Source organism: Halyomorpha halys, unplaced genomic scaffold, assembly GCF_000696795.3.
Source record: "Halyomorpha halys isolate HHAL.00 unplaced genomic scaffold, Hhal_1.1 Scaffold1268.1, whole genome shotgun sequence".
NCBI lineage: Eukaryota > Metazoa > Arthropoda > Insecta > Hemiptera > Pentatomidae > Halyomorpha > Halyomorpha halys.
The window spans coordinates 41,716-58,554 of record NW_027115086.1 but is presented as its reverse complement, the minus strand read 5'-3'; the positions used below and the strand labels follow the sequence as shown (position 1 = coordinate 58,554).

Sequence of the window (16,839 nt, the reverse complement as noted above, 5' to 3'; positions counted from 1 at the left end):
TAATTTACGCTTTATTTATTCAAATAATGTATTTACAAGATATAACAGAAATTAACGTGTGACGATTTTTTCTTGAACCATGGTCTGTGTCTTGGACGGCAGATCGTGTTGTAACGGCTCTAGTGGCAGCTCTTACGTGTTATTTACTCTAGGAGCATTATATAGCATCAGGCTGCTGCGAGTTTAATCAATTTTTCAACTTATTGCGTTAGTTGCTCGTAATTGATTTAAGAATTTCAACCTCCTAAACACCCTGAAACTTGTAGAACTGCTCTCAAACATTATACCTTATGCCTATCTAACAATGCTGTTAGACCATTCTTTAAATAGAACTGGTATGCAATATTCTTGTTTATGTAGTAAGCAGTGCTGCCGATTCACTCAATCCAAAAATGCCCGCTTAGCGCCTTGAAAATACCTATTTTATCCGACGTAAATGGGCGTAGGCAGAGGGGACCAGGGTGAGCCGCGGCTCTCTCCATCATTTTTGGGATCCAAGAAATAAAATAATGAACTTATTAGATACATGGTTTCTTTCTGGAAACGGTATAATTAGGAAGGTAATGACAGGGAAAGATGGTGGCGTCCAAAAAATCAACAGAGATAAATGCAGAACTGCCTTATATTTTCATTATGGGAGCCATTGGTAAACCTTGTTGTTAACGATTAAAATTCAGTCGTTTCATTTTCAATAATTTATTGGGATTGTAGGGCATACAAATTTTAAAATAAATGATTTTTATTTTTTTTTTTATGATACTCTTTATAAAATAGTACATACATGTACATATGTAGGTATTTGTGAGTGTAATGGTCTGAGGCCTGCTCTCTTGGCAAAATCTTACCTACGCCCATGCCGACAAATACTCGCTTCTGGAAAATCGCTATAACTGTAGCTATATGATTGTAATAGTCAGGATTGCTCTGATACGATAGTTTTTTATAGGTGATACAATCGGGGTATTCATAATTTTGTGTTAAATGTTATAAGTATACTTTTTTTTTTTTTCCCCGAACCCTCTAAAACAGAAATAAAAAATGAATTACTAAGTGCATTACTGTGAAAAAGAAAAGTAATTCGTGTTGTGTCTTACCTTTGGTATTTTAAGGTTACCTGTTATGTTTAATATCATATATGAGCTATCCGTTCAAAGGAGCTATTTTAAGTCCGGAGGTGAGGGGCCTCCTCCTGTTTATAAGTATACCATTGTGAGAAGTCCTATTTAAAGTCATGTTAAATGCATAAGAGCTCCTAGCGGATTTCTGACCTACTTGTTTTTTAACCTTTCCTTCCAAAACTTCATGGAAGTTCCATTCCTTCATGTTATTGTTTACTTCTAAAATTTGATTTAAGTAATTAATAAAATTGAGTGAAAAGTGAAAGTTCGGCCACTGAGTGCCTAGTTGATCTAACTTGTGAGGAAGACAATCAAGATGAGCTAATTGACAACTGTCATTACATTATTATTATTATTAGTGTCATTCATTGCTTTATTAGTTTTAAAAACTTGCTAACAAAATCAAAACACAAACTACGAACAAATAACCTAACAAAACGATGACGAGCTCAGCTTGTCTGTTGCCTGATGTCATTATCTATTTAACATACCTAGTAACAGACTCTCAACCATGTTAAATGTTATATTGCTTTAACATGGTAAAAGAAGGAAATATTTCTCCATTTAACATGTTTAACTAAAGATCACGAATACCCCTAATGAAGCAACTGTCGCGTTAACTATCACATGTATATGCCTTGACAGTGAACAATCGTAGTTTCAGTTATTGTGAACAAAGTCGCAGCCGCTATCATGGTGTGACTGTTTGACACTTGCAGTCATGGCAGCATTTAATGCCAAGACAGTTTACAGTTGGGGAAGTATTACCGAACTGGGGCTGATGTGATAGTTAATAGAACAAGTAATGTCAGTGGACTAACAGTCGCGTTAACTGTCATATGTATATCCCTTGACAGTGAAATTTCGCAACATATTCTTATGTATTGTTTTTGTTTTGATTATTTCTAATCTTGAAATTAATTCTATTTAAAGTTTTTATTCACCTCTTCAACATTTATGGAGTTGGATGGTAACTCGGAGAAATTAAGTATAAATCGTTGGCGGAGTGAATGTCTAATTATAAAAACTAACAATTGTAAAAATATTGTTAAACATAAACAATATTTTTGAAACTAGACCTGTAATGACATCAGAATGGAAATCTGCCTAGGGCTCCAAACACCAATCTACTACTGGCCCCTAAAATAGAAACTTGTTAGTAATTGAAAAAATCTCTAATGATTAACCAAAAAAAATAGTCATAGGACTAGTGCGAAACTGCACAAGCACACCTATGTATAGCATAAATCCATTTTACACGAATACCCGATAATTACCCGCTAAGGGGAAAAATACCTAAATATCGTGTACACTTAAATTAAAAAAACAAAACACTGTTGCTATTATAAATAGCAAACAAAAATTAATTGTACTATCGTTAAAAAAAGTTGTTGAATGTATAAATTTTGTCTAATAAATAAAATCTAATTTAGAAAACAAACATATGTTCCATTGCATCCCATGGATAGTCTTGATAATAAAGAATCTCTTAAACAACAAGAATAATAAGTCATGGGGGTAGAATAGTTCTCAACCGCCATATTTCCTCCCTGTCCCGTTGAAGTATGAGGTATTCCTTTGAAGATGGGTGTTTCCCAAGAGAAAAATTTCTCCCAACCTCAGAGTCGTTCCACGGGCGATGGAAGAGAAAATAATTTTTATCCAAACCATGTTGGAACCTGGGCCCAGCAGTTTGGAGCAGAACCTTATTAAATAATATAATATATAAACATGGGTGTAGGCAGGATTTAACCAATGGGGGAACAGACCTCAGCCTATTATGCACACATATATTATATATATGTACACACATATATTATATATATATATATATATATATATATATATATGTATGTATGTATGTATGTATGTATGTATGTATGTATAACACTGGGTAAAAGAAAAATATGTAATTCCGCATTCCAAGAAAACCCCCCACCATTTTGTGATCCGTGAAGATATCAACTCAACAATGCTACTTTAATAATTATAGCATGTTTCTGGAAAGAAATCATCTATCAAATAGGTTCACTATTTTCTTTTTTTTTTTTCCTTGCATCCCAAAAATCCAAGGGGGAGCCTATGCTCCCCTCTGCCTACGCCCATGGATACAAATATATAAGCTATAATTAAGAAGTTATATGGTAGTTACCGAGTGTTGTAATGTATCGGCAACCGTTCATGATATCCAGTCTGTTTCTTCTATTTCCATCTGCATTGCTAAACTCATGTTGACTTAAAAGTTATTAAAATAAAAAAGAAAAGAAAAACACTCACTGACTACAATGATACGGACCGTTCACTTGTTGGTTGTTATTGCTTATTATTTTATATTTATCACCACATGTTCATATAAATTATAAATACGTTACTTATCATATGTTCTAAAACTATTTGCATCCTAGATACACGCTCATAATAGGTTTATTTTTCAAATTAATAATATTTTATACCCGATTCGAAAGTGAAAAAATACAAAGAATACAGTACATAGGAAACCAATATATAAAGAGTTATCGGACAATATTTTTGATGATATTAACGAACAATATTTAATTGTCAATTTAACAATCAGAAAGGAAAAAAATTATTAAATCTTAGGATCATTACAAAAACCTAATCACTTTGTTATAATATGTCAGAATTGTTTTTTTAAAAAAACGAAACCAACATCAATTTTTTTTTAAAATCTGATTTTGAGAAACACCATCTGATTTAAACTAATAAATAAGTTTTTAAACTTATTTATGCTAAATAGAGAAGATGGTCGGGGGTGCGGTCAGCAAAGAACAACATAAATAAACAAAAAAATATTTATTTATGTCGACGTTTCGAGCTGAGTTTCCGGTCATTAGGGCTATAGAACAAAAGAGACAACAACAACATTTAGAGAAACATAAAATTGAAAAGAAATGGTATACAAACAAGTTTGGATTATACAAAATATTGATTTGAATCATAATTGATTGATAATGATGGAATTAGAAGGTAGCTGATTGAAAACAGTGAAAGATGAAATATAATGTTATGTAAGTGAGAAGATGTGTACAAAATAAGACATGTAAACACTTGTTTGTATACTATTTCTTTTCAATTTTATGTTTCTCAAAATGTTTTTGTTATCTCTTTTGTTCTATAGCCCTGATGAAGACCTGAAACTCAGGTCGAAACGTCGGCATAAATAAATATTTTTTGTTAATTTATGTTGTTCTTTGCTGAACGGACCCTCCTCCCCCTCCCCCTCCCATCTCCAATCAGTAATCTACGGTCAACTATCAACACCTTATTATTTATGCTAATCTCTAACCGCATCCCAACCATCTTCTCATATATATTATCCCCGGTCAACTATCTTAACATTATGAATTCAATATATTTCATATGAGCAGAATTCCTAAAAGTGAAAATGACTCAAGCCCTAATCATAAAACCTATTTTGTATTTATTTTCAGCATCTTAGAACACATAAATAAACCGTAATACGAGTACGTTACTAACTCAAGACGCCATTGCGCTTTCGTAAAATGGATATCATTTTCATATTTTGAAGAAATTGTAAAACAGATTTTACATGGCTCAGCTTGTGAGCCCCTAACCATGATAGGGGGTCAAGTTTTCCATTTTGTGGGACCACCATTTAATGAAAACAAGGCCCCAAACCAAATTCGAACCGGCGCCGCTTAAGTTCACAGGTGGCAAAGACCTACGCCTCAAACCACCTCAGCTATTTTTTTTTTTAAACACTTGTAACATCCATTTTCCCACAAACGAAAAAAAGTATTTCTTAGTTCTACATACCTTGAAATTTCACGAATTGAAAAAAAATCACCCCTAATTTATATATACTATCACGTAACATCCCTCCTCTTCTAATTCATCCTGTGCCTTGTTTATTGGGTTTACAGTATTGCCACTAATAGTCGAAAATAATTTTATCTTTTTTGAAGAAAATGTTTAATCATCCATCATACACCCTCTCTAGTCATTCCATTCACATTTACCCCCCTACGTGGAGCAGGGGTGTTTCAACAGGATAACAAATATGTGAAAGTTGAATATGATTTATTCCAGGCATACATGAAACTATATACCCCTAGCTTCCAAAATTAGAAAGGGACATCGCTCTGGTTGTCAAAAAGCAGATTCTTTTTGGCTAACAGAGTTCATTGTTGAGATTTTTTTTTTATAGGGCAGCCTCAGCATTAAAAAAGTCTATTTAAAATTTTGTTTATTATGTGAGACCCCTTCCTAATTTTGACAGATAAAGTTGTTAGATATCTAGGGGTGTACAGTTTCATGTGTGCTTTACCAAAATTATAAAAAATAGACAGTTGAAACATTTTACAAACTGATATAATTGGGGACGGTACATGAACCAACTAAAAACTGCTATTAAAGTTTTTATAAGAAAAATAAATATATTCCTGTTACTATAATGTAGAAATATTTAAGAGGAACTTATGGAATATCTAATACTTGTATGATTTAATAAAAAACTACCTAAATGATGAGCAGAAACATGTGGCTACCTACAGAAAGCAAATTCTTCAGGGAAGACAAGAAAACTTAGCATATTTCATCACAAAATCCTACCTACAATTAATCAAGGTAATATGTTTTTTGGTGCAGTGTACAACTCTTATAAAATTAATAATTTGTTACATTTCATGCTGACTCAGCTTATCTTCTTTGTTTCTATTAATCTATTTATTCTACTTAGATTCTCAATTTTCTACTGATCAACTTTCTTATTTTATCTCTTGTTTCCTTTTTTTATGTTTTAAAATTTAAAGCATACATCTTATACATAATGCACACCTTACATAAATCCTCTTGTATGGGGTTACTACACAAAAAGTGTGAAATATATGAGGCATAAATTCCTAAACCACATAGAAGTCCAGTTATTAATTTTCATCTTTCACAGTTTTTGTACTAGATTTTATTCAGGGCTGAGTAAAAGAATTTTTTCCAAAAGAAATTAAATCACATGTAAATTAACTTTTTTTGCAAAAAAATTCTTTCATCCTATGATAATCTAGTAAAAAAAACTGTTAAATATATATATATATATAAATAATAAAATTTGAAAATAGCCTTGGCTCTTTCTCCTTCTTCACTTATTGATTTGTAAAATGTCCACAGAAAATCCTGGGAAGAGTTGTTTAATCAATGTATAACCAATATAATCCAGGCAGAAGGTTATATATTATTATAATATAGACAAAACTTATTTATTCTTTCCATCCACTATTATCCATAAGCCTGATTTGAACAAACCTACTTGGCCAACATATTTAAAAAAATATATTTTCTATAAATGAACTAATTGATATTTTAAAAGATACAAATAAAATATATCAGAAGCTAAAAGCTAATTTTCTTTAAAACCGAACTCAATTACATCAAGAACTGATGTTAGTAATTGCGTTAAGCGACTTTATTTATATCAAAAAAACGACTTTTTAAACAAGGTTTCAAAGAGTATCTAATGACCATTACAATGAACAAGAGTACACTATGAGGACATAGTGAAGGGTTCAACAATTTTTTTTTTGTGATTTTACATCCAAAAATACTGATTACTAATCCCAGCATTCATTCAAATGGGACATGGAACCTAAGTAAACAAATAAAAAAGTTTATAAAAAAATACATACACTTTTTTTTTTAAACTTAAAATATGCTCAACAAATTTTAATGAACAAACAGCAATGAATGAAAAACATAGTTGGTCAAAGTAATGTAGGTAAAAAAAATATTAAGAACCAGTTTTCAAAGAAAAAAAAATTTAGCCTGAAAATTCCAGGTAGCATTTGCTAATATTTTTTTCAAAGTTCATAAAAATCTAATATGAAAAGTTAATTTTATATCCTATCTATTTTTTCCTTTCCATTTTTTTTTTTTTAAAGATTAATTAAAATTCTTAGCTGAGTTAATATCTTCAGAATACTTGTTAGAAACTTATATAATTTAATATGAGGCATAGAGAACCAGAGTGGACTATCACACATAGTGAAAATTGAGTGTAAAATTAATTTTTTTATATAAAACTAATAACTTTTTAAAATGTTCCTTGAAAACAGTAGCCTACGGATTCACTTTCTAAACTAAAGAATTTTTTACAAACATTTGTAATTTTTTACTAAAGGGTGTTTCTTAAAATTACTGCAGGCGAGTTGGTCAAATGTGGTGACTCAACACCTTATGTTATCTTGTTATTTGAAATTATTGAATGAGTAAGTAAGAAATTTTAATTAATTTTTACATGAAAATAACACTAAAGTAAAAATAGGGACAGAAAATAAAATTAAAACCAGACTAGCTATAAAATAAACAAAGTAGGTTGAAATATTTTTTATATAATAACTAGCTTCAGATTCTCATTTAGTACTCCAAAAACTCCTAATATATAAATCTTCAATAAAAACAAAAAAAAATTAAAATTTTCTCACTTACTGGATTTTTTTTTTCAAATTTTATAGATGAAACTAAAACCTCTTGCATAATTTGACCAAATTAAATTTTTTCAGTCAGCTTTAATGGGAATGTCAAGATTCATTTCCTCAGTGTTGCTGCAAAATAATTATTGACAGAACCAGATGACCATCAAAGCCACAATGTTCTGAACAAGCATTCTGGGACCCTCATCCGGTGCTTAGCTATCAGCTATAAAGGTCCTTCTTTATCTTATTTCTTGAATTCTAATTGGCCTAATATATTTTGATTTGTTGCAATTGGTGTATTTCAACATCCTTTTGATATTATAGAAATTTGAAGTTGATTGGTTGAGTTCCCTCTGACTTATGAAAGATTTTGGAAAAATGAAGACCAAATAGCAGCAATGACATCAATGCACTAACTAGATTAAAATCTCTCAAATAGATTATGCAGAATAATAAGAGAAAACAAATTTCAACAACTCTTTATTTTTTACTCCTTTTTTCAGACCCTAGAACTTATTGGAATGAACGCAGGGACATGTGTCCAATAAATATTTTTGGATGCATAATTACCCCAAAACATTTACTTAAAATCAGTGACCTCTTAACTGAGCTTTTATAAGTGATATGACTGGAAAATATTGAACTGTAAAATTACACAAAACTTACTTTTTAAAAATTAATTTAGTAAAAGTATAGAAAATATTTTTTTTAAAAATCTTATAACCAATTGTGGCAAAACACTTACTATTCCTCATTGGGAACTGATTTAATGAAACGTGACAAACATAATTATAAATAAATTTAACTAATAATATTATTATAAATTTTTTCATACTATGAATCAAAAATATTTTATTAAAAGCTAACTTTATAAGTATCCAAACAAATATATTAAACTCAAATGGCTAAAAGGAGTCATATATAGTTTTAATACAAACACCAAGTGTTTTCTTTTAACAATCAAATATATATTCAATTTATTAAATATAAACTCAATAAAGTGAATCATGTTAAAATTTAAAGAATAACAATAAAATAAATTGTAATGTTTACTTTTTTTTTCATTATTATTTTTATTCATAACAAAGTATTTAAAATAATCATTAAACATTTTTTTTATTACAATGTCCAGTAATAAATTAACATTTTGAGTAGTAATATAAAAGATTGGTTGAACCAAATTATATAGGTAGTGTTTCTCTCTGTAACCATTTATAGGCTGCCTCATAACCTTTATTTTTTAACAAAGGTCCTAATATCTCTAAGCATTTTTTGTGGTAAGAATTAAGATGGTCAATTTCACAGGGTGTTAACTCAGAAATCAGCAACATCTTAGTTTGAATAGGACAAAGTGTAATGGTATCCATAGTAAGATAGCCTCTGTCATTAAAGTTGTAGGGCGTTTGGGCAGATGTTATATGCACAATATTTTCCAGCCGGATACCAAATTTGCCTTCAAGATAGAAACCTGGTTCATTTGACATAAACATATTTTCTTGAATTCCTGGATCATCGGGAAATGGTCTGTTGGAAATACCCATAGGTCCTTCATGAACGTTTAAATATGAACCAATTCCATGGCCTGTCCCATGACCATAATCAAGCCCTACTTTCCATAATGCCAAGCGAGCGATAGCATCAAGGCAGTTTCCTTTTAATTTACTTGGGAAAATAGTCGTTCCCAGGGCTGTCTGACCTTTGAATACTCTAGTGAAACACTCCCTTTCCATTTGTGAGGGTATCCCAAAATGCATCGTTCTTGTAACATCAGTTGTTCCTCCCAGCCACTGGCCACCTGTATCACATAAATATATTTCATTCTCTGTGATTTTTCTATTAGTTTCTTCTGAGGGCCTATAGTGAATGATGGCTGCATTCGGGCCAGAAGATGATATTGTTGGAAAGCTGGGTCCTATATAGTCATCAGTTTCTTCACGATATTTTTCTAATTGAGCTGCAGCACTAAGTTCAGTAACTCCACCTTTTGGCACTTCTTCTTCTAACCAAGCATAAAGTCGACATAAAGACACACCATCTCGTATATGTGCTTTTACCATATATTCAACTTCAGTTTGATTTTTAATTGCCTTCATTAAAGCGATCATACTTGGCTCACAATAGCGCTTTTGTTCAGGAATCAATGAATATATAAGATAACTGGCAGTCTTTGGAACCCAGACTTTTTTTACTTCTTTAACAATAGAACTTATAAAATTATAAACATCACCGTACGGCTGAATTGTAACATCAACATTTTCATTTTTGAAATGATCTTTTATTTCATTAGTTATTCTTTTTTCGTCAACAAAAAAATTCAGTGAGTCATGGCTCAATACAACAAAACTAAAAAATACTGGGTTATATTCAATATCTGAACCTCGTAAATTTAAAACCCAAGCGATTTCATCAAGAGCAGTTACTATTAGAGTATCAACTTCCTTTTCCAACATGGCTTTCCTAATATTTTCAACTTTTTCACCAGAAGGTTTTCCTGAATATTTTAATGCTAAAGGTTTGATTTCATTCAATACTGCTGCTTTCTTATCAGTCCATACTTCGTCAATTAAATTTTTTTTTATAGGAACCAGCTTGTGGCCACCCCTATCTAATTCATTTTGAATTGTTTGCCAGATTGTACAATCTATGCATTGAGGGTCAACACCCACAATAGATCCTTTTGGCAAGTTCTGAGAGAGCCAAGCCCCTTCAGTAGGAGTAGTAACTAAACCAGATTTCATAAGAGTCCAGTCAGAGGACAATTCGCTATTAGCTTGAGTATAATATCTACCATCTGTCCATAATAAAGCTTTATTATCTGTAATTACAACAGTTGCACTAGATCCTGTGAAACCTGATATAAATTCAAGTCGTTTATAAGTGTTAGAAAGATATTCATTCTTGTGAGGGTCACTATTAGTGACTATATATGCCTGAAGAGGCTGATCCAAAGTTCTCATTAAAGTTCTTAGCTTACCCAACATCTTGTTTATCACAAAGAGTCCACTTTTTACACTGCTGGAAAAAAAAGAAAACAAAAATCTATTGAAACACTAGGAAGTATTATATAAAACAACTTGTTTAGGAAACCAAAACTAAACCTAAATGAGGACCCAAAACAATCCAACTTATACCTGAAAGATAATGGTTGGTAAAAAAAAGAAATGAAAGATTATGATTAAAAATATCAACAGTTATGTAATTGCACTCAACAACAAATATGATTTATTATTTATGAATTACTGTTGATAAGAAATCTCAACTTTTGGACGTACTTGTAAGAGAATGATTTAGTGGAGAGTATTATGTAATTTCTAGCGTTTGAAATAGGAGAGCACTTATATTACTGTCAAAAATCACACTAACACCAAACCTAGGTCATTGCTCTCTTTTTGAAACCTGTCTAACAAGAACGCTGTATTGGGTAACAGTGATACTTACCATATTGAGTTCATATCGATATTAAAATTGAAAGTTGATAGCACCTCTAAGAGGTTAAAGCTACAGCGGCAAGAACTTCGAAACTCATTTATACGGAATTCTACGAGTTAAGCGGGGTTTCCACTGCATGGTGATAGTGACAGCAATAGTGATAAAGTAAACTGACGTTTGTTGTTGTACTATCAGGATTTTCTTTATGGTTGATAGTTCTATCAACTGTTCTAGTTCTATCAAGCATACACGAAAAATAGCTATCATATGGAGCCTCCGTTTTTAATATAGCCTCAAGCTCCACTCCCTCTTCTAAAAGGGGGTTTATTTATTCCGTTAGTGGGTTTATTTATCCCTTTTGAGCGAGTGTAGAGAGCTGACAGATGTGATCTTCTAATTGAAGCTGTTGAAATAATAGTAAAAGTCAATAGTTTAAATTTTCCGTTGCTGGAGTTTGTTTTAAACAGTAGTACATAAGCTTGTTATTTTGTGAGTTTAACTTAAACCTCCGAGCTATGAACATCGTGGTGTGCATCTTTTGATGTGTAGTACTCTTACCTGCTTCGGTCTGCAGTAACTACGTAACCCTTTTAAGTATTTAAGCACTCGCCCTTTCAGGGTAACAACAGTATGTTCGTTGTACCGAATCTCTCAAAAAAGTGTAAGTGTGATTAAATTGTTATTTTTAAATGTACTTGGCTTACTAAAAAAGGAAGAGACAAACTCATAGGTGGTCAATGTCATAAACACTAAATATTTTATTAAATTAAGGATTTTGTTGTTGTGAAGTGACTTTAATAATGAAGAAAAGAAAAAAAAATAACTGAGCTAAAATCCTCCTCGCAGATGATCAGTAAAATGAACGGAATCAAGTCAGAAGAAAGCGTCTGGGAACTTGTAACAGGATACTAATGAATTTCAGAATCAGGGAGAGAAACAAAATTTTCAAAAAAGAAGTCATCATCTCTTGCGGTTACATAGACGTAATATAAATATAGACATGTAGCAACACTGCTACCTCCTGGGCCCTGTTTCATAATGAAATCTAATAGTATTAATTCAAAATAAGTATAGAAACAACGTGATAATAATACTAATACTTTTTTTTTCATAATAGGAAGGACTATTAGTGATATTACAGGAGTTAAAGAGTACTTAAGAACAAGTTACTATTGTACACGTCAGTGTAATTGTATTAAGTTTAATCAACAGGGTTAATAATATTATTTTGTACTTTATTATAAAACAGGGCTCAGGTCTATAAATAGTAGGATGGTAACTACTCCAGCCACCAAAACCACTATGGCATAGCATGACGCAACCAACCAGCTAACACGGGAATTACTACTGTAAGCAGCAAACAGCATATTAATATTTGTACTATTCCTAGTATATACTTTAATTTCACACCTGTAACAACTTTATAAGATATTGTAATATTCATAAATGTATCATTTGAATTAATGAAGACTACAATTGAATCTGCTGATCCACTTAAAGCTAACGTCTTAAGGTACTTCTACATGCTTGCCAAGCCGTGGCGAATTCGTGCATGTGGATGGGTTATTTGGCTTGGCTGGTACGAGTTGGACAAAATTTGTTGCCGATCCGTCGAGAGACGGCGCTTGGATGGTTCCTTTGTTTACTGAGAATTTGTACTAGTCTCCGAATTGCGCAGGTGGCCAGCATGTAGATCCGCCTTTACAGGTGCAATGTTGTTTAATAGCCCATAGAGTTGACTTGGAATAAATTGAAAGACCTCAGTGTAAATTTCTTTTTCAGTAATTCCTCTCCTTAGGAGGCAGAGGATAGCAATCTACATAGTGAATCAGCATATTCTTGTGCTATGTTTTGGAAATGTATATTGTCTTAAATTTTTTTCTGTCTTCTCTGGATATGTTCTTCCTATACCTTCTCTCCTCTTGTAAGGACCTGTGACTTGTACTCAGACAGGACTTGCATTTCTCTTTGTGTATACAGACTAGTACCCTGTTGAATAATATTCCCTTCCTGCAAGGACCTGTGGCTAGTACCTAGTCAGGATTTGCATTTCATTTTCGCTACTGCAGACTAGTATCCTGCAAAGTTGCCATCCTTCGAGGACTTGGGGCTTGCACCTGTAAGACGCATACTGTCTATTCATCCCCTAACCAGCTACCTAACTTATTTGAGCATGTATTTGTTGAGGCCTTCTGACATTGAGTACCTCACATTGTCAATTGATATCATATCTAACCCAACCACCTGTTGTACTTATTGCTCTGAAAAAGAAGGAGATCTCTCATGCCTTTTGGTAGCAGAAATATGGGCATACCAGGAGTTATTTGAAACATCCCTAAAAAGATGTTTAAAATGTGCTCAAAAATATAAAGTGGATCATAAAAAAACAGGGACATCCTGGCTACTTGACTGCAAATCATCACATCCAATGAATTATGAAGACTGTGAAACATGTAAAATTTTTATAATTCAATTAGTTCTTACCAGAACTACACAAGTGTCTTTGTTGTTGATCTTTTCCAAATCGCATATGGTTCAATCATCAACCAAACTGCAGATCAACCAACCAACCCTCCATGACTACAGGAACCCTGATGAAAACCTATCAACCCTCCTTAGCAATAGGAACTTCAACATCACTTGCATTTTTTTAATAAGACTTCAAAAACAAAGATAAATATGAAATGAAGATGCTTTCCTCTTCAGTTAACTCCTGAAAATGTTTCACCTCATTGGTATAACTTAATTGCAAGGTTTAAAAAAACCTTATCCAATCCCTTTTTAATCTGCTAAATTTATCACACATCACTCAAATCTTCTATCCAGCATGTGGGACTTAAATCCTTAACAGATTTATAACATAAAAATTAAATTTACCTCTACTTGTATAAAAAACGGTTGTTTTAATAACTGAAACTCACCTAACTCCAAGGACTAGGATATTCATCCTTGACAATACACTACACAGCAGAGCTGTCTTATCATACTCATCAAAATATTTAAATAACACTCCACCAGGGGATGACCTCTCCCCTTCCTTGTAACGGCGCCCCTGTTGATCTAGACTGTGAAAATGATTCTGATATCTTAGAAGAAAACGAGTTTTTCTTCTATTCAAAAAAAGGAAGACATTGAGTACTATTATTTTCAGGGAATCTCTCTTCTCCCATAGGCCTGTTAGATATTTTCAAATGATTGTGCCAATGACTGCAATCTCATCAACCTGCTGCCTCCTAACTGGTCTTTGGGTAAACCAAAAACTTTTTAGGACCTACTGTCACAGCCAAGAGTGGCCTAGTGCTATTACATCCTGACCAACCTAGCGTGTAGAGTTATGGCGAATACCCTTAAGACTCGCCAATCATCATGTTAACTCACCTCCTACCCTGTATACCTTACCTGAAGAACAGCCATTGTCAAGGCCTTCAGATGTACTGTGCATTGGAGTCAGAAAACATTAGCCACCTCAACAACCCTACCACTATTTTGGTACTTAAACAGTGTTATTATTTTTCAAATTTACATTGAATCTCCCTTCCTGTATAGAGATCTGTTTTCATACCTGTGGGTGAATACCTCTAGGCCACATCTATCCTTCACAGGTATCTAAAGCGTATGGATAACTTTTGAACTTTCACCCACTACTTGGTTGTAAGTGCTAAATCCACAGAGTTTGGTTTCCATTCGTCAAGGATCTCAGGCAAAAACCCCACTCAACTATAAGCGGATATCCAATAGAACGTGGCTACCATCCTGTAAGGATTCAAATTATGGTTGGGGTAAGGAGATTAAAATCAATCAGTAGGTACTATTTTGGATTGCATTGATGTCTAGGAAGTAAAAACAATAAATAAATATTATAAAAGACAAAAAGTGACTGAGAATTAACAGTGATCTCTAAAAAGGTTAAAAATAATGATAACAACAAACCAAGGTTTGATTAACTATCCAACTATGAATTACAAATATGGTGTCTTGGATGTCTCCCACTACTGCACTGACATTCCTTTAGAGTCCTTTAAGCCCGCTTATTTGGCTTCACTTGTTCTGGCAGCATACTCCCCCCATTATATTTATTCAACAAATTAACAATATCCGGAGAGAATGTTGCTCTTTCAGTTATTCCCTGTCTATCAGAGATTCTTTATAGCTTTTTGAATGTGCCTTATTGGCAATTGCTTCAGGTTTTTTAAACCTAACAATATTCCTTTTTCTAATCCTGTATCCTATGATGTTACTTTTGATATTTCAAGTATTTGGATACTTGAATTTATCTCAATTCAGGGTTACATAATTATTATTTAGTTATCTTAAAATGTTTTCAGGTCTTATTTTATTTTGTTTATGATTCCTAAGATGAGAGAATTCCAAAGGAAAGGGGATTAAAACAAACCTGTTTTGGAATAACAAAAATGTTCTGGATGTTCTAATTTTTTTTTTTTTTGCAAGAGTTTTAATTCCAGATATTGTTATACAAGTTATGTCAACCCTCATGCCAACTTTAAAACTGAAATTGTGACCTGCTAAAACCATATTTTAGTATCTCCAATCAAAATTCATCATCTATTTAAGAAAAACTTCATTTTGATCCAGAAAAAATTAATATTCAATGAAAATTAATATTAAAAGTTGTGGTATTCAAAATTTGACTGTTTCTTGTTTTGCTTTCTAGTCATAATTTGGAAGCAACCTGATCTTTGTACTATTTCTACACTACTATAAAGATTTTAACATAAGTAGAATTCAATAATAATTTTTATTTTCACAAACTTCATTAACTATTACAAAATGTTTGACACACAACTCTATTTTTACAAATATTTCTAGTAAAACATAGTGAATCTCAGCAAAGTCTACGTTAAGAGTAGCCACTGCATGCCAAGTAGTGGTATTAGTTGTATCTGATTAATTCTTATGAGATATCTGTACATTTAAATGTATATACACTCTAATAATATAGAACAGCTGTTTATGTGTTACTATTTAATATGAATCACTATCTAACGATATAAAATAGAAGGATGGAGTGGATTGATTATCAGTGTAAAATCATTTTAATTTCAAGCACTCAAGTCAGTCCACATTTGGTTACCTTTCATCAATGGGTACCTAAAAAAAACATCCAACTATTGAACGGATTTCACCCTTAACCCACTCAAAATGATAAATCTAATCTTGACAATTGAAAAGACAATAGCTGATGAGGTAATTATCACCTTTACAATTCAACCTCAGTTACTTTTAATATATATGCTTAAAGGAATATTAAGCACAGATTTAAACTTGTAACTGTCAGTTTCATGTAATAAGGCATTTGGAAAAAATAAATATGTAGATAAATAACCTCTCCCAAAGGTTTATTACCAAAGAGAGTCAAGTTAAATGAATAATCTAATCATTTTTCATTATCGTTTAACAAACAGAAAGGGTTTGAAGAGCTTTATTTATCTTAAAAACGACAGATATAACATTGAAAACATTCTTGATTCAATCATTTTCAATAAAATACAATAATAACTGAAAATTTAACAAGAAATACTCAATATCTAAACAGTTCATCAGGAAATATAGCCCTGAATAACATAAACATGGTTAATCACCTTAAACAATGATAATATATAACATGAATTAAAAAATGATCATAACTAAGATACAGTTTAAATTTGTTCATTCATTAATTACTACCAAAGAGTAAGTAACAATCTCAAATTCAGTAGCTTACCAACTATAATTTCATGAACATATCTAACACTTCTTAACTAATTGTTAATTAGTAATGCCAACAATTATTTATTTATTTTTTTAATGAATAGGTTTTTAAATGGAAAACATTGATAAAATAAATC

At 31.9% G+C, this 16,839-nt stretch overlaps 1 protein-coding gene across 2 annotated transcripts; it reads right to left on the bottom strand.

Annotated features, from left to right (window-relative positions):
* Positions 1 to 8,600: 8,600 nt before the first annotated feature.
* Positions 8,601 to 11,144, bottom strand: ApepP (Aminopeptidase P). Of its 2 annotated transcripts, none has more exons than XM_014433798.3 (2): positions 11,003 to 11,144; positions 8,601 to 10,579 (listed from the first exon to the last, which is right to left on the bottom strand). In XM_014433798.3, the coding sequence occupies exons 1-2, from the start codon at positions 11,014 to 11,016 to the stop codon at positions 8,746 to 8,748; spliced, it is 1,848 nt and encodes a 615-aa protein (XP_014289284.1). In that variant the 5' UTR covers positions 11,017 to 11,144; the 3' UTR covers positions 8,601 to 8,745. The 2 variants fall into 2 exon arrangements, with proteins under 2 accessions (XP_014289284.1, XP_014289285.1); XM_014433799.3 differs by lacking the exon at positions 11,003 to 11,144 and adding an exon at positions 10,837 to 10,991.
* Between the last annotated feature and the right edge of the window lie 5,695 nt (positions 11,145 to 16,839).